The following is a 24,633-nucleotide window of genomic DNA, read 5'->3' as shown; positions in this document are numbered from 1 at the left end:
ATTCCACTCAGGACTGCTCCTCAGTTAAAACCAGCAGGACTGTTTCTCTTGCTACCCAGTCCTTTAAACCTTTTACACACTCCCAATTCTCGTCATTAGCAATACAGGAAGAATAATCCGGAACAGAAATCAGAAACTGGCTATCAAGGATTGTATTCCTGATGCTGGCTTCATTGGCCACTGATGAGAACAAGGTGGAAAGTGCCCATTTTTACATTAAGAAAAGGTGAAAATAGCCTATCTTGATGCATATTAGCTCTACAGATGAGCTCAAACTAAAATCAGGGACCTACAGCTAGATGTACTTTTGAACATGGATACAACTTGAAAACTGACTCAAAACAGGCCTAACATTTATTTATTGCCCCCAGACAAGGGAGTGTGGCTCACTAGTGGAGCCACACTTTCTAGCATGTACAAGGCCCTGGGCTTGGGCCCCAGCATTGAAAGGGGGAAGAAAGATTCTACCCCTAAGAAATTAAATAGTGTCAAGTTTAGACCTGATGATAAAATAAGAATATGTTCAGGAAAGCAGGTTGATCTGAGGTTTCAATATAGCTCAGCTCTTTGGCAATGTTCAAATCAAGTGCTAATATGTGACCCTAGTGGCAAGAAGGGAACTTCAAGAAGCAAAAAAGGAACTATTATTAAAGAAACTACTATTAAAGAAACTATTCTCGCTATCCAAAGATCAAGGCTACAAGAGGACAGCATTGGATCGAGGCTTCCTCCAATTACATGAGGACCTCAGCAGTCTAGGCAGCCCTCAAAGCTCACACACTTTGTTCTGATATAGGCTTGGCTCCCTAAGATCATTAACTGACCAAAGAAAAACCTGCTGGATATCTGCAGCACTTAAAATGTGTTTCATCCTGTACACATCGCCCCTTGATTTCTTATCATCTGACCTCTTTAGAGAGAAAGTGTCATTTATAAAAGTGCTCTTCACATAAATTCACTGCAACTTAGTACTTTAAATATATTATAAAATGAACTTCTAATTATTTGTAGATTCTATACTTATTTCATCATAGGCTAGTAATAACTTATAAACCCAAACCATGGCATGGGGCTCAATAAATGAAAATAATAAAAGTAACTTACTAGGTATTTATTAGTAACTTGGTAACAATGTAGGCCTTTGTGATAAGCTGGTAAAGAGTAATTACAATAATCACTGCCTTCCTAAGCAACAGAAGAACTCTACAAAGTAATTTTCATAAATCTTTTTTCTTGGGAAAATATGATCAAGCAAATGTTATGCAGAAGTTGGCAATTATTTATGTTCTCTATTCCTTGTGTTTATATAAAGAATATATATTCAACAAAGGTTGCATAATTTACCTAGTTTTTCTGTTTCTTCATCAGGGATAATGTGGTCTTAACAAGATCCTCAATAAATACTTACTTTAACTGAATGAGGGATAATTAATTTGGAGGATAAAGGATGAAAAAAATGGATGGATGTAAGAGTGGATGAATAATGGACCAATGTGCACTTGGTTTACAAAAGGTACTTAATAAATACTAGGGTTAGCTGAAAGACAGATAGATGAGCCAATGAATGAGCAGATATATATTTATTTGACCTTACAAATAAATAATAGACTTATTTAATTTTGTTCAATTACTAGATCAAATCTTAATTTTAAAACTTTGAGGAATTCCATGTGTACGTTTCTATTTCTGCACTAGCCCATGTTGAACATGTACATGTACATATTCTCCATATGTCCTAATTTTTCCAACACTGCAGTGAAGCATTACATAAGAACAGAAAAAAAAAAGAACGTGAAACTCAACAGATGAAAGTGATATTTGGTAGAAAGAACCTTGAAGTAAAAATTCCTAGTAGGGTAAATGAGCATGCTGCATTTCTTCCAGAAGGAAATACTGAAATATTCAGAGAACTCAGTTCTTATGTTGGGATAATACTGGGCTGAGAGGCAATTAATAAATATTTTCTTTAGCTTTAAACCCTCCAGCTATTGCTCTGGTTTCCTCACGTCCAAGTGCTGACATGTATTATGTCTGACCAGTTTTTCAACAGCAAGGAGCCTAATTGGTTTATACCCTAACAAAGTCGTCTTGTTGAATAATTGTCACATAATAATTATCTTCTTATTTGTAAGAGTACTTCCTGCAAATAAGCTCTTAAGACATATCCTAAGCTCAAGTCAATGTTTTTTAGTAACTTCAACGTACCTCATCTCTGGAAATTTTGGATCAAGATAAATCGAACTATGATGTGGAGAGCTAAGCAGTTCTGAACTGAGTATGAACAGGAGCTGCACTGTGTTATGAGTACCTCAGTTGTGGTGCGGTCCCTTTAAAGCACTGGACCTGCACTTAACAGGCAGCAGAGGGAAATGCACTGTAATTATCTCATTTCTTTGTGGTCTACAGAAACCAAGACAGCCAGTCAAATGCAATGTAGATTCACAGGTGATTATAACTGAGACCCTGTTTCGTATTAGTAAGACATATGGGCTACTCAAATGATTGATTGACTCAGCAGCTTCACTCCAGATTTCATAAAGACAGAATGAGGTGTATGTTGATTTGATCAGAACACAGATATTCTAATGAACAATTTTTTGTACTGCAGTATTTTGAATAGACTACAAATGGAGACAGCAGCTAAAGTTATCAAAATAGATCCTAAAGGAATAGATCCCTAAGAAGGATTAAACATCCAATTACAGGACTATTCAGTACTATAATATAATGCAATGTGCTAGCTGAAGAATTTGGTAAGTACAGATTTATCTATCAGGATAGATCTAACTCACAATTAAAACCCCTGTCTTTATTTTGTGTGAATATAGGGGTCCCATGTGAGACACTGTAGATAGATAGATGATAGATAGGTAGATAGATAGATAGATAGATAGATGGATGGATGGATGGATGGATGGACAGATAGAGAGAGAGATAGATGATGGATGGACGGACAGACAGACAGACACAGACAGACAGATTGATTGAATTTGAATCTACTTCAGAAAGTAATCTGGCTGTTAAAAATTTAGATTAAAATAATCAAATGCTTTTAAGGAAAAGTTTGAGATTAAAAAGGAAAAAAGATTTCTGTGTTTGTGTGTGCTGTTGGGGACTGAAGCCTGGGTGTCAGTTTGCAGGGTAAGCAGTCTACCAACTCAGCTATGCACCAAGCCACAAATGTATTTTTAAGGAAAAAATTGTAAATCAGTTGTTATATTCTTCATGCATTGAAAATGAAACAACAAAAAATAAATTTTGTGAGATATTTGATTAAGAGCCAATAAAACAAGACATTTTCTCTTGAAGTAACTTTCATAAACAAAGTGTTTTAATACCAAGATTGAATAATTTTTCTACACAAAATATTTACTTTTTCATATAGCTAAGAATACTAAATTCATTAAAAATGAAAAGATTAATATTTAAGCTCAATTTTTCAACTGCCTTTTTAATAAGCAATTTGCCTGAAATTGACTTTGCATAATGTTTTGCAATATCAAAAATACTCAAATCTATTTGAATTTATTCCTTCATTCAATTCAGCATATGAGAAATATGTTTGAAACCCCCTGTTATAATTTAAAGGCAAGGCTGTAGAACTGACATTCTGGAGACAACTGTTCAGAATGCTGTTTTAAAAGTCAATTCCAGTTCTAAGGAAGAATCTCACCTACTAGTAAGATTAAGTCATTTACTCATGTGGAGCTTGGATATAAATCACTCTGGTTTTCCTGTGGTTTTTTGAGACAAGGTTTCTCTGTGTAACAGCCTTGGCTGTCCTGGAACTTGCTTTGTAGCCTTTGCCTACCGAGTGCTGGGATTAAAGGAGTGCGCCACAACTGCCAGGCAAGTCATACCACCTTAATTAAAAAGACTGAACAGCAGATTTTCTGTCAGGGAGGTAAAGCCACAGAGCAAAGGACTGTGTCCTAGAACTAGAGAGAAAGACAAGCAGATACAGTCACACTTGACAAGCAGAAACCAGCAAGGAGAAACCTCGAGGGAGCCAGTACCAGAAGTCTACTGAAAAATGGCCCTGGCTAATTGTGGACTATGGAGAGGGAAGCCATCTCCAGCACCCTCCAGTGACCTCTCTGGAAGACTAGAGGATGTTCCCTTAGGTTTCAAGCAACCACAGGAGAGAGGGACCATTCTGAGTTAGACCAGAACATTGTCTTCCTTTTAAGACCCACTCTTGAGTGATTCTATTTTATCATATCTACTTCCTGGAGATTTGTTTCCAGAGCCCAGCCTGACTTTAGGAAACAGAAACATTTAGTGCCAGTCCACTCCAGCTGTTCTGCACTATCAAAAGGGGTGAACAAGATGATGGCACTTACACATTCACAGCTGAAGGCATAATTTCTCCAACCTACTAAGTAAGACGTAATCACAGAGCTACAGAACTCTACACGCCAACATGTACCCGGTCAATTACTAACAGCCTATTATTACAGTCCCATGACCAAGCACATCACATATGTTTAGCTTTCAAGAGAACAATTACTAAACATGGTAAAAAGAAAAAAGTAAATAATAAGCAATATTAGGAAAGAAGAAAGTCGGATGTGACAAAGACACATAATTAACAGACTAGGAATGGAAAACAACTATGATTAATGTGATAAGGGTTTTATGCGAAAGTTAGCATATAGAAACAGATAGATCATTAGTAAAAAGGGGTCATTCCAAGACAGAATCAAAAGAACTCTAAAACTGTAACAAAAAAAATTACTCCAACAAAGATGAAGAATGCCTTGTTGAGGTCATCAATAGTTCAGATACGTCTGAGGAAGGAACTTTTGAGCGTGAAGATGTCAATAAAAGCAGCCAACATCAAAAATGCCCCAGGAAAAGTAACAGGCTAGCCAAGAAACATGAAAAACTAGAAAAAAGTGTAACATGTATATAATGTAAATACCAAAGAAAAAAAGAAAAGGCAAAAAAGGAAGGAGGAAGGGAAGAAGGAAAACAGGAGACTAGAAATAAAGGACTGAGGGGAATATTTCAAACACAGCAAGAATCCCACCCCCTCACAATCAGAGTCATATAGTCTATACATAGAGAAAAACATGCAAAATGTTGCTCAAAGCCAAAGAGCCACACCACAGCAATCGACTTCAAACTACAAAAAATTATGAAAGAAAATCTTTTGAAGAAAGCCCAGAGGAAAAAACTCATTATTTACAAAAAAATTGCAATAAAAATTACTTAGAACTTTATGGACACCATACAATCAGGAATGAGTGGAGTGAACTAGAAAAAGAAAAACCCACCACCATAGGATTACATAGCTTGTCACGCTGTCTTTCAACAGTGTAGGTGAAATAAGAAGCTACCAAACAAACATACAGGCAATGTGCTGTCAACAGACTTATCTTGAAAGATATGCTAAGAGAACTTCTTCAGAGAAGAGGAAAGACGCAACTCAGATCTACAAGAGACTGCAAACTTGGACCTCAATGAATAAAGGAAGCACTTTAGAAAGTAAACGAAGTGGCAGCAAAATGAGAAATCTTACTTTTCTATTAGTGGAACATTTTAACATGCATTTGCTCATGTAGAATATATAAATATATGAAACAAAGCATTAAAATAATGTAAAACACAGGAGGGAGAAATTGGGAGGATAAGGTACTGATGCTACTTATGATATTACACATTTTTAAATGGACCTGGATTCACTGTAAATATATATTGTCAACTCTAGAGAAAACTTTAAAAGTTCACAAAAGAACCGGGCGGTGGTGGCACACGCCTTTAATCCCAGCACTCGGGAGGCAGAGGCAGGTGGATCTTTGTGAGTTCGAGGCCAGCCTGGTCTATAGAGCGAGATCCAGGAAAAGGCGCAAAGCTACACAGAGAAACCCTGTCTCAAAAAACCAAAAAAAAAAAAAAAAGTTAACAAAAGTAGAATTACTATGATAAGAAAAGAGAAAGACTTGGCATCATAAAGTACTAACCACAACAGAAAGAAAAGGAGTGAAAATAAAAACAGGAATAAAGAGCAAGAATACGGAACAAAAGGCAGGAAGAAGCTGGAAGCACAACTGCGCATGTGCCTGCCACTCTGGATGCACAGGGTCTAAATGCACCACTTGAGAGACAGAGGTCAGTAGGGGGCCCAAAGAACTAAGACATACCTACACATTGTCCAAAGAAAGTCAAGTTTAAAGCTTCATATAAATTAATTAAGGCATGGATAAAGTTACACTGTGTTGTTAACCTATTTGTTGCTACTGTTTATAGTGATGGTTGTATTTTTGGTACATGTTACACGTTTAATGGCATCTACAGTTGGAAAATCTGTAATTAATTACACATTTTGCAAGAACACTCATGTTCAAGTACAGTCACATTTATAATAAGCTACTGTATAGATTCAGGATTATGCAATTTAAATTTCCTAAGAAACATAATGACTTCCCACAGCAACACATTCAACTATGTATACAGAATACTGATGCTATAATTATGTTACTAATGGATTTTACTAACATTGCAATGGTTGTTGGGACTCACTGAACATATTGAAATTCACTAACAAAGCAAGTAATGTTGAAATCTTACCCTTTGGCCGGGACTTATTGAAAAAGAAATGTTCTCTAATATGGGATTCCCATCATCCCCAAATTTCACAGTGAGGTCTTTGACAACCATTTCGCCACCAGAGGGCCAGGTATCAGTTTTCTTCACATGTTCATTCTCAATAACTAAAACTTTAGATGGATCTTCAGGACGTAGTCCTTTCATTATCTTGGTACACTCACTTTCTTCTTTTGGTATATCAATAAACTTAAAGACTCTGCTCACAGATCGCATCTGAAATGAAAATAACAGCATTTTTGTATGGTTGAGAACTGTAGACAGTACCATACTTAGAGTTTGGTGTGGCCTAAAAAAAAAACCTTGTAAATTATGACGCAAGTTATACCCAGCACTTGGTTATTCGTCAGGGTTTTCAGTGAAGTATCAGGAAATAATTAGATATAATTAAAAGCTTCAGCAGAGAATCAACTAAGACTTATATAATTGGGTTCTGTAGAAACCTGTTTATTTTTGAGATTGCTTAAATCTCAGTTACAAAGTCCACACACAAACAACCAAAATATTCTCAAAGACGTAGATGATGTCAAAGAGAAATATTTCCCCCCTTATGACAGTACTTAAAAACACTGTACAGTTGGTATGTTGTAATAAAATGTATCATATTTTTAAACCTCTGCAGAGAGTTCTTCTTTCTCTACCTACAATTCTATATGTCGACTCAGTTATGAATAGACACTTGATGCTTAGTCAATTTTTAATGAGTCCACACTGCTCAAATTTAAGTCATTGCACAGACAGGAACTTAAAATTTTACACTGTTAATAAGTTACTTAAAAATAAATTTCCACCATCAGCAAAATGTGACTATATATAAAGGTTATATTTTCAAGTAAATATGCATCTATAGTTATTCCTACTATAACATGATTATTCCATCCCCTTAGAGTAGAAATATCCTTGGGTCTGGTGGCCACATGGTAAAATAAGCAGAATAATATACACTGACAGCTAGGTCTATGGTAATCGTGATAGAGCTTTTGACACTCCCTAGAAGGGAGGAGAGGAGAGTCCTGGACCCTCACTTGGGATTCCAACCATCAGTCCCTCTTGCTTCCTCTCTGCAGTAGTTTGAATGTAACTGGCCTCCACAAGCTCATAGGGAGTGGCACTATTAAGAGGTGTGGCCTTGTTAAAGTTGGTGTGGCCTTGTTGGAGAAAGTGTGTCACTCTGGGGGCAGGCTTTGAAGTCTCCTATGCTCAAGCTATGCCTAGTTCAGTTCACTTCCTATTGCCTGTGGATTAAGATGTAGGACTCTTCTTAGCTTCTTCTCCAGCACCATGTCTGCCTGCACACCACCGTGTCCTGCCATGATGATAATGGACTATACCTCTGAACTCTAAGCAAGCCCAATTAAATGTTTTCCTTTATAAGAGTTACAGTGGTCATGGTGTCACTTCACAGTAATATAAACCTTAATTAAAACACCTTCCCTTTTCAGTTGCCTATGATCTTGGGAGACCCTAGAGTATTTAGGAAGAAAGGAAGTGGGAAGTTAACCAAGAGGAGGATTTGTTGGGGCAGCTTTTATGAGGTCATCATCCATGATGGAGTTGAAATTTGTGGTAATGAAATTGTTTTACATTCACCAACGGTCTATAAGTAACCTGTCATCTAGGTTTACTGTAAGGCCAGTAAACTAACTTGCTGTTCACCAAGTCAGACTTTATCTTACTTTTGTCTGTCTTCAGTATCTAGTTGGGGATAAAAAGGTAATTGCTCACATATCCTCAGGAAAAGGATTAATTAATGCAACAATTTGACTTATAAATCTTTTAATACAGTATTCAATAACATGTATATATAATGTACACAGAAATAAATGAACTTGACTACTTTTAAGGGTAGTAAAGATTTAACAAAAAATGCTGCTCTAAATAATTATGATTACTTTCTACTCGATACTTTTGAAACACACTGACATACAATAGATACTATCTGTTTGAGTGATAGTAATTGGTCCTATTTGAATGAAGACATGAATGAATATATGAATGAGTAAATACAAGCAAAAATACCTAAATCTTGGTAGTTTTGAAAGGTAATATACATTTTTTGGCACAAGCACTATAACTTATATTCTCCATCAGTGACAGGCACCATTAAGGACAAATCCAGAACATCTAGCATTAAGTGTGCAAAATGGGACATACTTATCGGGTGTTAAAAGTGAAAGTTTGTAGCTTGTTTCTTACAGTCTAGATACTTAAAATTACTCCAAAGTATGACTATTCCCTAATCAAAAACACTTTATTTCTATAACAGTGAGCACCCTCCATAACATAAAGCAAAGTGTAGTTCTATTCAGTATCCTGGAACATTTTCTCACAGCCCGATAAAGTAGCAGGTGCAGGAACTTTCGACACTGTCAGTTTTATTACTACTGAAATGCCATAATGGAATAGGTCAGTCACTAACCAATTCCTTGAACCACAGGGCTGTCAGCATGTTGATTGCCTCTAGAAAGAGAACTCACATCAGAACCAAAGCAGAAAATTCAATGATTGTCTTTCAAGTTTCAAAAATTGGCTTTTGAAAGTTAAGACATAATGAGTTTGACGTTTTCAGTCATATGAACATTGGCTTTTAAGATCTCAAAGGCCAAGGCCCAAGTAAGGTATATCACTGTAGGTATTCATGGCTTCCAAGAAACTGACCATTTGAGCTCAGGCTCTGGTATCAGAAGCATGACTTCAAGTCCTACGAAAATGAAAATCACTAGCCTAAAACACTGAAGATCAAGTGTTTTTGCAAAAGTGTGGCCTGAGACGAACTTAGGAAGGCTGGTAAACAGCCTTCTCATCCTACAGTATGAGGCACAAAGAGGCTGCCCGTGAATAAGGGCAAGCTGGAAGCCTTAAATACTATGGTGTTGCCCTAAAAAGTGTCCTGTCATGTAACCAAACTTCAGTATCCTAAGGGGCATGGAAGGAACCAAGAAAAAGCTCAGCAAAATAAAGATGACATAATGGGACAAAGTCTCCAGACAATTCTTCTAGACAACATAGGAACACTTGTGAATCAGAGACAGAGAGCCTCAACTCTACTTGGAACCTGGCTAGATCTCTGAATTAGCCAGAATTCTTCCCTCTACTCAGCAAAAAAAGCACGTTCAAATAGTAAATAACTTTAACTACAGCAAAGTTGAAGCCATTGTATGCTTCATTGTATGCTTAATTTCGTTGTATGCTTGATTTCATTGTCAAAGACTCATATCCTCTATAAAAATGGATCTCAGTTTTGTGGAAAGCTCGAGCAATTTGGTAGATCTTTCTTAAGAAAAAGAATTCAAATTATACATATCAAATTAAATATATAGCTGTTAATGTCAAACCATAAAGTGGGGGGCCCATCCTTCTTGGAAACAAAACTTCTAGATCCAAGACTAGAGGCAGCCCCTGTCATGCTAGTCATGCTAATGACCCTCTCACTATCTGAAGGAAGATTCAACTGATGCCTCTCTTGAACCCACCCTTTCCCTAAACCTAGTAGTTATGAACCGGATTGTAAATGTCCCTCAAAGCTAAAGTCTTGGTCCCAAGATGATGGAGTCTTGGGGACATAGTAGAAATAATGGGAGGTAAAGCACAATTGGGAGATGTAGGGCCCTGTGGGTTCATCCTTGAGGGGATATTTACCATCCTAACTCCCTCCTCCAACTTCCTGGCTTCCATGAGGTAAGCAGCCTTCTCTGCCACATATACCTGTTGCCATGATACTCTGCATCGCCAAAGGCCTAAAGTAGAGGCAGGTAATCCTGTACTGAGACCTCTGAGTATTCCTGTATTCAGACCATCTAGAGTTTAACACCATTTATATCTTTGTTCCTAATGAATAAGGCCATTGTTTTCTCTCCTATGTAGTGGTAATGGGAGTACTGGAAGAATGTCAAGGTATGTCTTCAAGCCTGGGGATTTATAGCTCAGCCTCTCAGTTTAAAAGTAAACACTGCTGATTGGATTAGACAGAGGTTACAACATACCAGACTAGTTTTAGTTTCTCCTATTTGCTTTCATGGAGAAATTAAAATTCACTTAATTCTTTTTAAAAGAATGTCTATTATACATTTCCATGTGATACATAAGAACCACGGAGTCATAGTGCTGGAAGGTGGCTCAGAGTTGGCAGTTATCATAAGAGCTGTAGACTGACATACTCCCCAGTATCAAGCTGCTGTTTCCTATGCGTAGAAGGGTTAAGAGGGAAGTAGTATGGGCAGCCCTGCCCAGGAAGGTAAGTCAGCCCAGGACAGGAAAAGTCTCTCTGTGGCTACAGTTTAATTACAATGAGGTTAGACAAGGGATTAGCAACTTTTTTTCTCACACTTTGAAGGTAAAAGATAACATGAGAGCCAGGTGCTAAAACACTGAATATATTCATTATTTGTGGAGAGGAAAACTTAACATAACATAGATTCTATAAAATTAGAATTTAGCCAAGATGAAGTGAGAATTTTGCTTGAGATTCATGTACTTCTAACTGTTGGTACATTACTCAATTTCATTAAGAGCTAAAACTTTCCACTGAATATCTTGAGGAGGAGTTGATCCAAAAAACTGGATGTCATTATCTTTATAATAATGTCTAAAGGTACTAATCTAAGCATCAGGGTAATAATGATGATGGCAATAACAAAAGTAGTTCAATAGCTTCCTCTCAATGCTACTTTAAGAGGGAAGTATTTCAGTAAAAATGAAAACAACTCTAGATTTTCCTGCTCATCCTTTGTTGCTAATTATAGAGGTCATCAGAGCCTGTTCAGGAATCCAGAAACACCTCATAAAAATATTTGCTATATTTACTTCGATTGTTTAAAAGCCAGGACAACAAAATTATGTTTCAATGACCAAACACTCCAAAAACCATGGCAACAGAGACATTACTTCCCATGCTTGAAATGTTCATCAATACTAGACAAAAATGCCATGATTGAATTTAGAAAGACTGTGAGGAGAATGGAGTGATGTCTCAGTAATAAAGAGCACTGGGTGCTCTTCCAGAGTACCTTGGTTTTGATTCCCAGTATCCACAGAGCAGCTAGCAACTGTGTAACCCAAGTTCCAGGGGCTCTAACACGTCTCCTGGCCTCCATAGACATCAGGTATGCATGTGGTGAATAGATGTAGGCAAAATACCCATACACATAAAAAATAAAATCAGCAGTATCATCCAGCTAAAAATCCTAAACTGCAACAGAGACCTGCCTGCAAGATACATTGGTGCAATAGTGGCACTGGGGTTATGGACTAACCAACCATTGTTTGATTGGAGTTAAGGCCCATTCCATGCAATAGAATCCATACTTGACACTGCTAAAGGGGACAAGAAACTAAGACTGGATAGGTCATGGGCCATAGAGGAAAGCCTACTGCTATTATTAACCTAAAAAAATATAGCACTAAAATGGCTCTTAATGACATATTGCTGTACCCATAGACCAGTGACCCACTCAGCCCTCATCAGAGAAAGCTGAGAGATCTATAAGAAGGGGAGGTAGCAAGATATAAGAGCCAGAGGTGGCAGATGACACCAAGGAAACACTGTCATCCAGACAAAACCGAGCTGACACACATGTAAACTCACAGAGACTCTGACAACATGCACAAGACCTGCACATGTCCAGACCAGACAAAAATTCAAGCATGAGAAGAAGTGGACACAAATGTCTCACCCCTAACCAAGAAACTATTTGCAATTGATAACTGCTGGGAAAGGGAAAAATCAGTTTTCTTCAAATCTACCACACTCTAAAGCAGGCCTCATGCACAGGAGTAGTTGGCCAAGACAATATATAAGCATAAGGAGCAGAATATGGCATATTGGCCATATTTCTGCTGACCTTTGGTCTAAGGGTATAATTAGTAGTAGATGGAAGAACCACTAGCAAATCATTCTTATCCTCTGTCAACAATGTGCACATAAATATCTTCACTATATACAAAGGATAATGCTGACTGACAGAAGACTTTGGAGACATTATAATATTTAAAAATCTAGATATTAGAAAAATCTACTGAAATTTTGATAACATATTTTGATTTGCTGCTTTAGATTTTTTATTAAAACAATATTGATATATTTTCATACAATATATTTGACCATATTCTTTCCTCTCCCTCACCTCCCTACCCACCTAACTTCTTATTCCCTCTTTCTCTTTTCAAACCAAAACCCCTCAAAAATCAAAATAAAATAAAAATAAAAAAATTACCAAAGAGAAATGAAACACATACACACACACACACACACACACACACACACACACACACACACATTTGTGGCTTTGTCTACAAAGGTTGGGGTGAGCTGCTGTCATAAGCCCATAAGCTTACAAAGCTGAAACTATTTCCTATTTCACCCTTAATAGAAAAAGTTTGCTGATCCTTGTGACATGACTCACAGAAAATCAAAGCAAAAATGAATCTGCAAGATCACCTCATCCAGTGATTCAAAAGCCTGGACACACATTAGGAAACACAGACAACAGGTCCTGTCACCTTGCCCCAGTAGAAGAACTAAGTTCACTGGTCTCTGTGAACCTCAAGAAGCTTTATTCTAGCATTTTTTTCATGTTCAGCAGACTGAGAGCCCATGATCTAATCCATTCTTTCATTGTACTAATGAGAAAATCTAAACCAGGAAGGTAAAGTGGCAGGGACAAAGCCCTAACCGTTTTCTAAGCTTACCACACATTTTTGTACACTCCAGCAATTCCCGAGGAAGCTCAGAAGATTCATGTACTAATTCAAGGCTCGAGAACATCATCCTATTGTTCACTCTGTCTTTGCTGGCTGCAGTAACACACTGTAGTAACTGCAGAGTAACAGTCAATGGATTTCAGAACTCAGGATGGGGTTGGCGTGTGTTTGGGTAAGATCTGGAATAATGCCTACATACACCTTTAGAGTTGCCACTTTTATGTGAAATGTTTCAGAAGACAGAGTATGTCAGAGCTGCCAGCAACCTGGACAAATTCCTAACCAAACCATTGCATTTCCCAGAAGAAGAAAATAAGGCTCTGGAAATGGGGAACAATGACTAGCCTAAAGGCACTCAACTTTTACGTGTCTGGGCCAGAATGAAATATAAGGCTCTCTGTGGGTGGATGGGTATATTATATGCCTTGAAAAATACACTACAGAGATTTGTAAGAACAACAACAAACCACAATCAAGCTAGCATCAACAGGAGGCAAAAGACAAAGAGGCTAAATGAATTCCTCGGTCAGATCCTTCTAACAGAAACTGCTTTCAATACAAGGGCATCCTGTAACAGCAGCCACGAAGAAAAGAAAATTTTCCTCTTTCTCCTCCCACCACACTTCACGTTGCTCCTTCTTCAATTACTGGAGCTTCAGTGGAACCCAAAATAAACACAGGTGAGCAGAGGACAAAGGAGAGACTCAGGGAGTTCGTATTGACAGAAAACTCTTCTCAGATTGCACCAACCATGCAAGAACGTTCTGGAACTTCATCAATGGGGATCTAAACAGAAGCCTTGTAAGTTCATTGTCCTTAACCTAGTGGCTTCCTCCCTTTTACTAGGCACAAACAGTTCAGTTCAATAGTGTGGTGATATACTGTGTACACTAATAAATTTGCCTGAAGATCAGAGAAACAGAAGAACAAGCTACCTCTTACCTCTAGGACTCCTCGGCCTGAAAAGCTTTCCTCAGCCAAAAGACTTTAGTTTTTGTCTCCTCACACCTTACATACTTTTCTCCACCCACTCATATCATTTCCTGTCTCAGCTTTCCTAGTGCTGGGATTAAAGGCATGTGACTCCCAAGTATTGGGATTAAAGTTATGTGCCACCTCTTCCTGGCTTCTATGTTTAATCTAGTGGCTTGTTCTGTCCTCTGATCTTCAGGCAAATTTTATTAGGGTACACAATATATATCACGACACAATAGAATAATCATCTAGTAGAAACAGGGATGCTTATCTGTTGGTCTTCTTAGAAAACTGAGGCAGAATCATCACATATCAAATGGTTCACCTGGATGCAGAGATCCACAGCTAGGCCCCAGGTGGAGCTCTGGGAGTCCAATTAGCGAGAAAGAGGAGGGTTTATATGAGCAAGAATTGTTGAGACCAAGGTTGGATAAAGCACAGGGACAAATAGCCAAACGAATGGAAACACATGAACTATGAACCAATGGCTGAGGGGTCCCCAACTGGATCAGGCCCTCTGAATAGGTGAGACAGTTGATTGGCTTGATCTGTTTGGGAGGCATCCAGGCAGTGGGACCGGGTCCTGTGCTCAGTGCATGAGTTGGCTGTTTGAAACCTGGGGCCTATGCAGGGTCGCTTGGCTCAGCCTAGGAGGAGGGGACTGGAACTGCCTGGACTAAGTCTATCAGGTTGATCTCAATCCTCGGGGGAGGCTTTGCCCTGAAGGAGGTGGGAATGGGGGGTGGGCTGGGGGGAAGGAAAGGGGGGCGGGAGGGGGGAGAACAAGGGAATCCATGGCTGATATGTAGAACTAAATTATATTGTAAAATAAAATAAAATTAAATTTAAAAAAAAAGATGGTTCACTTCTTGTTCCCTCTTGGTAGATAGTTCTGGAATGATATGAGTTATCAAATGAAGAAATTATGTGTGAGCAACCCCTTAGTCACCAGGTGGTGTAATAGTGCTAAGTTTAAAACATTACCTATTACACCCTTGCTAGTTCTTTTTAATTTATTTAGTCTCCAGACAAAGGGAGTAGAACCTTTGTTTCATTTTAATGGTCCCTTAAGATTCTGTGTGTATTTAGGGGAGCTGTATAGGAACCCATACCCTAGCATGGGCCAAATCTACTAGAAAATAATCTAGCTGTATGTTTTATGGATGCATGGAGGTGTCAAGATGGTAGCTGGATATGTTTAGAGGGCAAGAGAGAGGTGTACACTAAACATAGGCATCTCGGATTCATCAAGAGACAGCTTCTGAAGCATGGGGTTAGATAACAATAGCTAGAGAGAATGCAGATAGAAGACAGCTGTAATACAGGTGATGTTTAAAAAGATACAAGAGATGACGGGCCAGGAAATGACAGGAAAATGAAGAAGTATAAGGATTCATCCATGGAAAATGCTCAACAAATGCAAGAGACAAAAATGTGGCTTTGTGCATGACATGGTGTTTATTGTGACTCAAGTGGGTGATGAAAATAAAATAAACTATGTGAAGAACAGAACATGTAACAGAGAAAGGCAATTCCTTGGGAAATTTTGCTGTAAACAGGCCAAAGAAGTAGGGTAGGAACTGGAGACCAAAAAGACTATTCACTGATAAGACAAGGCTTACAAAGGGCAGGGAACTATACAGTGTTGGCCTCTATATAGGAGCAAGGACATGAGGGGGGAAGGTTACATATAATTAGAGGGGCTATAAGCTATAAGAACTCATGCTCTGAGATGGTATGTCCACTGGAAGATAATCCAGCAGTGTGAGGCATTAAGAAAGAGCTGGTAGAGGACAGTGAAGGAATTATTTCTGTGAGACACGTAGCAAGGTCATTGGCTGGGAGTTTAAGGAATTATTAGGATATCAAAAAGGACACAGGAATAAAGGAAAGAGCTATCTTTAGGAATAAATAAGGAATTTATTATGGAAACATAATAGATGGGTTGATGGATAGTTCTAGGTATCAGTACTCCAAATATGTAATCATAAATACAACATAACTTGAGTAGCAGTTGTGTAGTTATGATATTGGATTTAACAGTTGAAAACTGAAAGAAGCTAGGGGCCGGTTGGGTAACAGTAGAGAATGAAAACCAAGTTACACAGCCAATTTTACAACTTCATAGTCCAATTAACTTTGCATCCATGTTTACACTGGGGCAGATGAGTAAATAATTGTTCCAACTCTAAAGACTCTTTCCTGAGTAGCCCTGCACATAGTTTTGAAATGAAGTGTATGGCACAGAAAACACTGTGTTTGTTTCATTTTAAACTCAGATCACTCTGAATGCAGTTAAGAACACAATAAGGTACAATGACATCACACTGAGTTTTTGCTTGGTGGTTACATCAGGTAGACATAAATCTGAAGGCACTGTTCAGTCTTTCTCCCCTCTGCCTCCCAAAGGAAGAGATGAAAGTAAAAGCACTCTTAGGTAGTTTTGGCAGCACTGCAGGTGAGAGTAGCATGATGGGAGTTAATAGGAGACAGGGAACACAAACACCCAGGAAGGCCCACCAGCAGTGCTTGGCAGGGAAATGACAACATACGTATGCTCTTTGTTATCAAAAAACAAAAGAGCATAACTTTTAAAATGAAATCAAATGCAAATATTGATACTTTTCATAGACCATATCATAGACACAATAGGTCTTTGTAAAGGTTCTTTCATACACCATGAAAGATACAATGTCGAAGAATACAATACAAATTCCAACATACCCATGGAAAAATCTGGAAAAGTAAACTACTTTAAAGTGTCTCTCATGGACACTAGACATGTGGAGTAGAAATTTATTGAGCAAAGGTTTTGACATTCTATGTATAGGCTATTCTAACAGGGGTGTCTAAACTGCAGTTCAGAGGCCACATCCAGCTGCATGTGGACAAACAGAGAGCTGTACAAAAAGCCCAACACAAAACCATAAACTTACTAAAAACCACATGTTGTATGTGTGTGATTTGGTTTGGTAGCTCAATTGTAGAGATCATGAGTGTGAACCCTGTAGATGACAACATTGTGTCACAATGTCAAAAGTTTGGTTATGTCATTAAGCCAAAAAAATTAATGTTGCAAAGAGAATTGTGAATATACAAGGTAAAGAGATGTTTTTATGTAAAGAAATAGGTAATGTGCACAAGGGTTTTGAATTATAAAGTCACAATTGTAAGAAATTAAGAAAATAAATGGAAATACAGCATTTATATAATATTCTCCAGCTACTTCTAACAGATACATATTTCTTTGTAAGAGCTCTCAAAATACAAAAATATAACCAAGGAGAAGTGTGGAGAAGAAATGAGGAACTTGTCTGACTTCAAAACCAAGGAAATTATATTTCAAGGAATTATTAAGATATCTCAGAAAACTATGAAGACATATGGACAAGAAGAATATTTAAAAGATTTTATGTTTTGCCCTTGAGATATAGTTATGACTTTTGAGAGATCTGATTATAGAAATTTTACAATCACATGAATGTGTGTCTGAAAATGTAAGCTGTATAATGATTTTTAACTGGCGATCTAAAGACTCCCCAGGAATGAAGTAATGAATGAATGAGTGTAGTTCAAAAGCCTAAGATTCAATGAAGGGTCAGCAAAGATGGCTCAGCAGGTAAAGACACTTGCTGCTGAGCCTGATGACTTGAGTTAGGTCCCTAGGACCCATGGAGAAAAGAAGGAACTGACCCCAGCAAAGTGCCCTTTGACCTCCACATTCATATTGTGGTATGGACATCCCTCACCCACATAAGTACATGTAATAAAAATTTTAAAAAGAAATCAGTGCTGAAGTTCTTAGACCAACTCTAAAGTGTAACTGAAAACATATCTTTTATTAAACTATAAATAGGGACATGTGTAGCTTCCTTTCATTTCTCACCCTGGCCATTGTACAGTTAAGAGTCCTGGACACCACTTTAGCACATAAATTATCACTTCAGTCTATGGTAGAAGGCACAATAAAGCCAAAATATGGTCTTTGAACACACAAAGAACACAAAGGCAAGACAACATCAGTTGAGTAAAAAGGAGAGGAGCATGATAAATGCTTAGGAGGGAACAGTCACTAAGACTAGACATTTTAAAAATAAGACAAGAATATTATGAAAAGCATCAGGCTGTTGAATGTAAAAACCTAACATAGAGAAGAATTTTTTTGTTTTGTTTTGTTTTGTTTTGTTTTTCGAGACAGGGTTTCTCTGTATAGCTTTGCACCTTTCCTGGATCTCACTCTGTAGACCAGGCTGGCCTTGAACTCACGGAGATCCTCCTGCCTCTGCCTCCCGAGTGCTGGGATTAAAGGCGTGCGCCACCACCGCCCGGCGAGAAGAATTTCTTAAACAGGAACCAAATGCATAAGCCATACAGGCAAAAAACTAATAAATTAGTCTCTATCAAATTTAATGTTTCCTTTCATCAAGAGATACTATGGCTCAAGGGCCATTTAAATGTATAGAACTGATAACTGATCCAGGATTCATAAACACCTACAAATCAAGTGAGAAAAACAAACAAATACAAGCACAAACCCATCTAGTTTAAAAGCAAACAAACAACATAAACAAGCACTTAACAGAAAGAAAAAACAAACAAACAAAAATGGTCAACAAGAAACAGGCATTAAGATATCCTGACATTTCAGTAGTTACTTCACACTCCTCAGAACAGCAAAGTTAAAAAGGTCTGAACAAGAATACTGCTGGAAACATTCACATACTCACTTAGTGGCAGTATATACTAGCACAACAGACCCCAGAGGAATTTGACATCAGCTAGTAAAGCTGAACTTGGGGAAATTCTATTCCCAGCAGTTCCTTCCACTTCTAGGATTTTCTTTGGAAGAGACATGTGCGAGAGTGTTCACACTGACAACCCATGAGGATGAAACATAAATCATGTCACTGTTTAATGCATGATACAGAATGTCTTTATGTTTACCTGAACATTGTATTTCTTAAACTGGCAGATTATATATACATATTACCTACTCTTTTTGTTTTGTTTTTCTCAACTTTTCATAAAATTAAAAATAGTAACTTACCAAGCTATCCAAATCAATGCTGGTGTTTACAGCCCATTGCAAAGTACTCATGATATTCATAGCTAAAGTTAGAATAATACCAGCCGATCCTTCTCCTTCACCTAGACATGGAAAAAGGGTTTGAACAAGTGCATGTTATCTCTCTCTTCTGTGAATCACTTTACTCATATCTCCCTTATCACACGTCATTTCATTCAAATTTCAATTTCATGCTGATGTTAGTGACTCCTAGGAACAATAATGCCCTCATAGAAAAAGCTTTCAGCCAATTTTTAAAATCAATAGTGACTGAATATTGGAAAATTGTTACACTTTTAAATGCTGTTTATGTCCTGAAGGTAATGTTGGTATTGGGTAGACAACACATTCATCTCTTCTACTATTATTCTGTATGTAACAATAAAAAGCAAATACTAGATTGAACACCAGAAAAAAAAGGCCCTGAGTCCAAATGAGCTCCTCTACAGAAAGTCAGAGGGATGCATACATTTGAGCAGCATGGGCAGACATGCTAAGCACCTTTGCAATAGTCACTGTTTCTGCTAATCAGAGGTTGTCCAGGAGAAGGTAGACTTTGTATGTTACCAGGCAGTCAGAAAACTAATGTCAGCTATTTCTCAAGAGAGAAGTTTGCCCATCATAATAAAAGAAAGAAGAAAAAAGACTAATATGCTTGAAAAGATAGTGCTAAGATGTTTTGAAGTAAATTTCTTTTAGGATTAGGAAGGACAACTAATTAAAATTTTTTAAAAAATTCAAAATTATGACCATAAAAATTTTCTAAGATAAATGTTCAAAAATTATTATTAATTCAGGTTATCATGTCCCAACTGATAGTACTTGAATCTAGCACTAAATAACTATCATAAGGTTAAACACAGAGATAAATAAGCCATAGTATTATTGACTGAAATTTTTCAAGTCTATATTTTCTCCAATTTAGCTCCACCATAGACAGCACAGAGGATCTCTACTGTTAATTCAAGCCACATGAAGTTCATGAGGTTGTGATACTTGTAAATGAAGACAACTAATCTTAAGAGAGTGAGGGAGAGAGGAGAGGAGGAGGGAGGGAGAGGGAGACACAGACAGGAAGAAGGAAGGAAGGAAGAGAGGGAGGGAGGGAGGGACGGAGGGACGGAGGGAGACACAAGAGCGGACTGAAGTGTCCACAGGAGGAACTGAACACAAGCCAGCATCTGTTCGAGAGACAGAAACATGCCTATGCCTGACTCTCTAGCTACCCCAGTGACATCCACCCTAAGCTTTACGAGGAGGCCTTCTGATAACTCATCAAATGGTGCTTCCTTTGGGGTTCAGCAATTCTATTCTTATAATCAAATAATGTTGCAAATCTGGCATTGGTGTGGCATTCACTCTGAACTTCTGTCATAAATAAAATAATATGTAATGTTTTATACATAATAAAATGTTATATATAAAATATACAGCTTTTTGACTCAGAAATCCAACACTTTAAAATAGAGGTACTCATTTATCTACATAGATTTTTATTTTCTTATTGTGACATACATTACGTCACATACTTTATGTCTTTTTTTGCTCAAAAATCTTAAATTCCAGACCTTTGTGTTTGAAAAATGATGCAGTTTTATCTACATTATTTTACTTCTGTGGCAATTTTTACTCATTCAAAATTCATATAAAACAAAGAATTTTACAAATAAGTAGTTATTAAAAGAAAAAAATTTACAGAAAGGGTGAAAGGAGAAGAGAGAGTGAGAGAATGTGTGTGTGTGTGTGTGTGTGTGTGTGTGTGTGTGTGTGTATTCTCTTCCCCCATTCAGATAATTCTTTCATAAATCTATTAACTCTGAAGTTAGGACCTTTTGTCAACATTACCATGAAAAGATATTTTTCCTGTCAATCACATGTATGCTCTCTGAATCAGTATCTCATCATTTTTAAAACAGTGGAACTAGGGAAAATACCATATAAACCTTTAAACCAAGTAAATTATTTGGATAAAAAACAACATGAGTGCAAAGAAATTGCTTGTACTGGTTAATAAGCTCCACAAGTCTATTTTAAAACATCTAAATTTTTAATATAGAAATATGGCATTTTAGTCATTGACAAAAATTTTACTTAAATGCTCAGCAAAGTTGTTAATAAGTTCACAGTACCTGTTGTTAAAATGGAAATGAAGGTAACAACAATGAAGAAGAGGACAAAGATCATGTCTATTCTCATTTGGAACCAGCGTAAGGTTGACAGATACATAAACCAGTTGGCAGTGTGCAAATTCAGAGCTTTGTGGAACAGAGTTTCAAAGTAAGGTTGGCGTCCAAAGGCACGAAGTGTCCACAGTCCTTTTAAGCTTGTAACGAGGTGGGTGAAAATTGGACTCCTGCCTGTGAATCATCCCATAGGAGATAATGTGAAGCTTGTAATATAGAACAGACTTTCACAGTACCATGTTTCTGACAAAGATAAACTCAGGAGTAACAACACCATAAGTATCACTGGTTGGAGGGGTTCTCACTCCAGATGAGAGCTTACTTCTATAATGCATGGCCGTTCGCTTTCACCTGCCAACCATGGGTAATAACTTAGTACAACCATTCTCCTCTATAACTCACATTTCTTGGCAAACAATAGTCATTACTCGTGGCTAATCCCAAATTACTAGTGGCTAAGAAAATAGGTTTTGTCCCTAAGTCAATTTTCTAAATTTTTCAATGAAAAATTTCTTTGAATTGATTTAGCTTTTAAGTTTCAAAGAAGGAGGAGGTTGGTGGGGCAGGAGGAGGGAAGAGGGGGATCTTTTATTGGTATGAAAAATGCATAAAAAATTTCTTAATTAAAAAAAGCACAATTTAAAAAAATTGCTCTTTCTGAAAGACATGCTCCCTGAAGAACTTAAGCAAAGAATAACCAAAAGAAGCCAAGACATCAAGGAAAGGGAAGAATTCTGTCTGGTTTCCCTTGAGACCTTGTAGAAACTGTTCCCTTGAGGAACAGCAGCATTACTGTTTTTACTTTGACCAGTGGAAGAAATTATGAATGTCTATGCATAACCATCATAAGGTTATATATTTGTTTGAAGGCCAAAACAAAGTCATATATATTGGCAAAATTAATCCACGTGCACTTTGTAAGCTTATTACACTTCTCAAAAATCATTGTTGGGCTGGGGAGAGTTCAGTAGAAAGTATGCTTTCTACACAAGCGTGAGGACCTTAGGTTATGAAGCATTGGGTCTGGCATTGAATATCTGTAATGCTAGAGGTCAATACAGGTGACTCCCAGGGCTTCCTGGCCAGGCATTCCAGCTGAAACAGCAAGTTTCAGGTCTGTGAGAGACTCACTCACATACGCACATACACACACACACACACACACACACACACACACACACACACACACAAAGGAGAGGAGAGGAAAGAAAAAAAGTAGAAAAGCAATTGACAAAGATTTCTTGACATCAGCCTTGGGTTTCCACACATGCCTACATGGGCAAGTATGCGCGCACGCACACACACACACACACACACACACACACACACACACACACACAGGCACCACTGTTATATAATATTGAGAGTTTTTTTGTTTTTTGTTTTTTTTTTGAAAGTAGGATAATGGTAGTGAATCACAAAAATGCCCTGTGGCTCCCCTAAGCCCAGGGGAGCCCTGCACATCCATGCTGTACCTTCAGATTCCAGTTGTTTGAGTTGTTGGGAGGTATGAAGGAAATATGCCCTCAGTGAGATAAAGGCCGCTAACCCAGGCACGGTTGCCAGGAAGATGTAGGGCTGTAAAGCCGAAACCACTATTATAGCTCCAATCACAATGAACAGCAACTGTGGGGTCAAGGAAAGCATGGTGGTAAGTGCGGATTTTCACTTCATAAAGTAGACAGGGTGTATTGGTGACTTATATCTACACATGTTCTTGCACTTGCTCCATTCTTAATAAGGAAACAGTGCATTCTCCGAGGAGAATGCTATCTCAAAGGCAGTTTCTTCAGGTTACATAGAAACAATTTTTATAATTGTTTAGTTTGCTGATACTTAAATTGTTGAAGTTTTACATGGTGCTTTCTGATCTTGGGATATTTTTATTTAGGAGATATAAATTGTATAATGAGTAAATTTTACATGAATATGATTTTCTTCATCCAACCTTTTGAAAAAAAGAAGCTTTTGAAATAATTTAAGTATAAATGTTATATTCTGTGATTTTGTTAAGAGAGTTCTTTAAAATGGAGCATTCTTCACAGAGCATTTTGAGTGACAAATATCTGTATTAAATATAGGTTTAGTCATGTAGGCAAGCTCACTTTTCTGACACAAGTTTTTCATATTTAATATTGAAAGAAGTATTATTTAATGTTTTACTTCCTTCTCAAAACTCACCTATTCCCTTGTAATAATTGGAGATATTCCAATAACTCAAAAAGATTATGAGATGGTGGATTTAATTTGAAATTAAGCATTTTTTCCTATTCATACCTTCAAAATGAGTTTTGTCTACCAACACAGACGTCTCTCTATATTACCTCCCAGAAAACTAAGATTTGTTTGCAATATTGGTACATGTTTACCAGATTGATGGTCTACATGATATCAAGCACACATTATTTTTAAAAGATAAAACATCTCCTAATATTTATTTCACTATAGCTCATTTCAATATGCTAACCATAAATAATAATCATTTTAAAGCCAACCTAGTGTAACTTCCATATGCTAACGAGTGAGCCAATTCTTCACTAGTTTCTGTGGGTTTACTAGCTGATGCCTTGCTGGGGACTGGTCAGGGTGGATCTCAGATCTATGGAAACCTTTCAGTTGTTTGCTACTTCATGAAGCCTTAGCAGCTCTAGGACTTGAGCTGAAACTGTTCAAGCTACATAAGACTTGAAAGCCAAAAGAAATATAAAAATCTTTAATTTGTAAGGTAAGTATTTGAAAATTATCTCTCCCAGATTCCTGAGGTGAACTTTAAATTGACAGAAGACATTCAGTAGACCATGAAAAAAAGGAAATATTTATCACTCAGCACCATTTTTAATACTTTAGCATATAGACCCAGATAGATGTCCACATTCCAGTGAGTGTCTAATTATATTATACTGCATTGTGTTATAGTGAATTTTATTAGTATGCTCATATTATACACCTATGATTTATTCTTCTGGAATGCAGAACTAATGTCTAGTGTTAAAGACACACAAAATGACACTTTTGAGCACCTGAATCAAAACATGGGTTAAAAAATTCCAACAGGTACTGCTACTGCAATGTTATGTCTTTAAACACAGTAATGAGGGAAAT

General features: G+C 37.4%; 1 protein-coding gene across 1 annotated transcript in view; it reads right to left on the bottom strand.

Annotated features, from left to right (window-relative positions):
* Positions 1-24,633, bottom strand: part of Cftr (CF transmembrane conductance regulator) — a 146,612-nt gene that overhangs the window by 16,029 nt on the left and 105,950 nt on the right. Inside the window, exons 20-23 of the mRNA XM_059257413.1 lie at positions 23,007-23,157; positions 21,478-21,705; positions 19,331-19,431; positions 6,574-6,825 (exon numbers count right to left, since the gene is read on the bottom strand). Coding sequence (XP_059113396.1) covers positions 6,574-6,825; positions 19,331-19,431; positions 21,478-21,705; positions 23,007-23,157 — 732 coding nt within the window. The remainder of the gene's footprint in view (positions 1-6,573; positions 6,826-19,330; positions 19,432-21,477; positions 21,706-23,006; positions 23,158-24,633) is intronic.

The sequence above is a fragment of the Peromyscus eremicus genome, chromosome 3 (genome assembly GCF_949786415.1).
Source record: "Peromyscus eremicus chromosome 3, PerEre_H2_v1, whole genome shotgun sequence".
Classification (NCBI taxonomy): Eukaryota; Metazoa; Chordata; class Mammalia; order Rodentia; family Cricetidae; genus Peromyscus; species Peromyscus eremicus.
The sequence above is the reverse complement of the archived record's forward strand: the minus strand, read 5'-3'. Positions and strand labels throughout refer to the sequence as shown.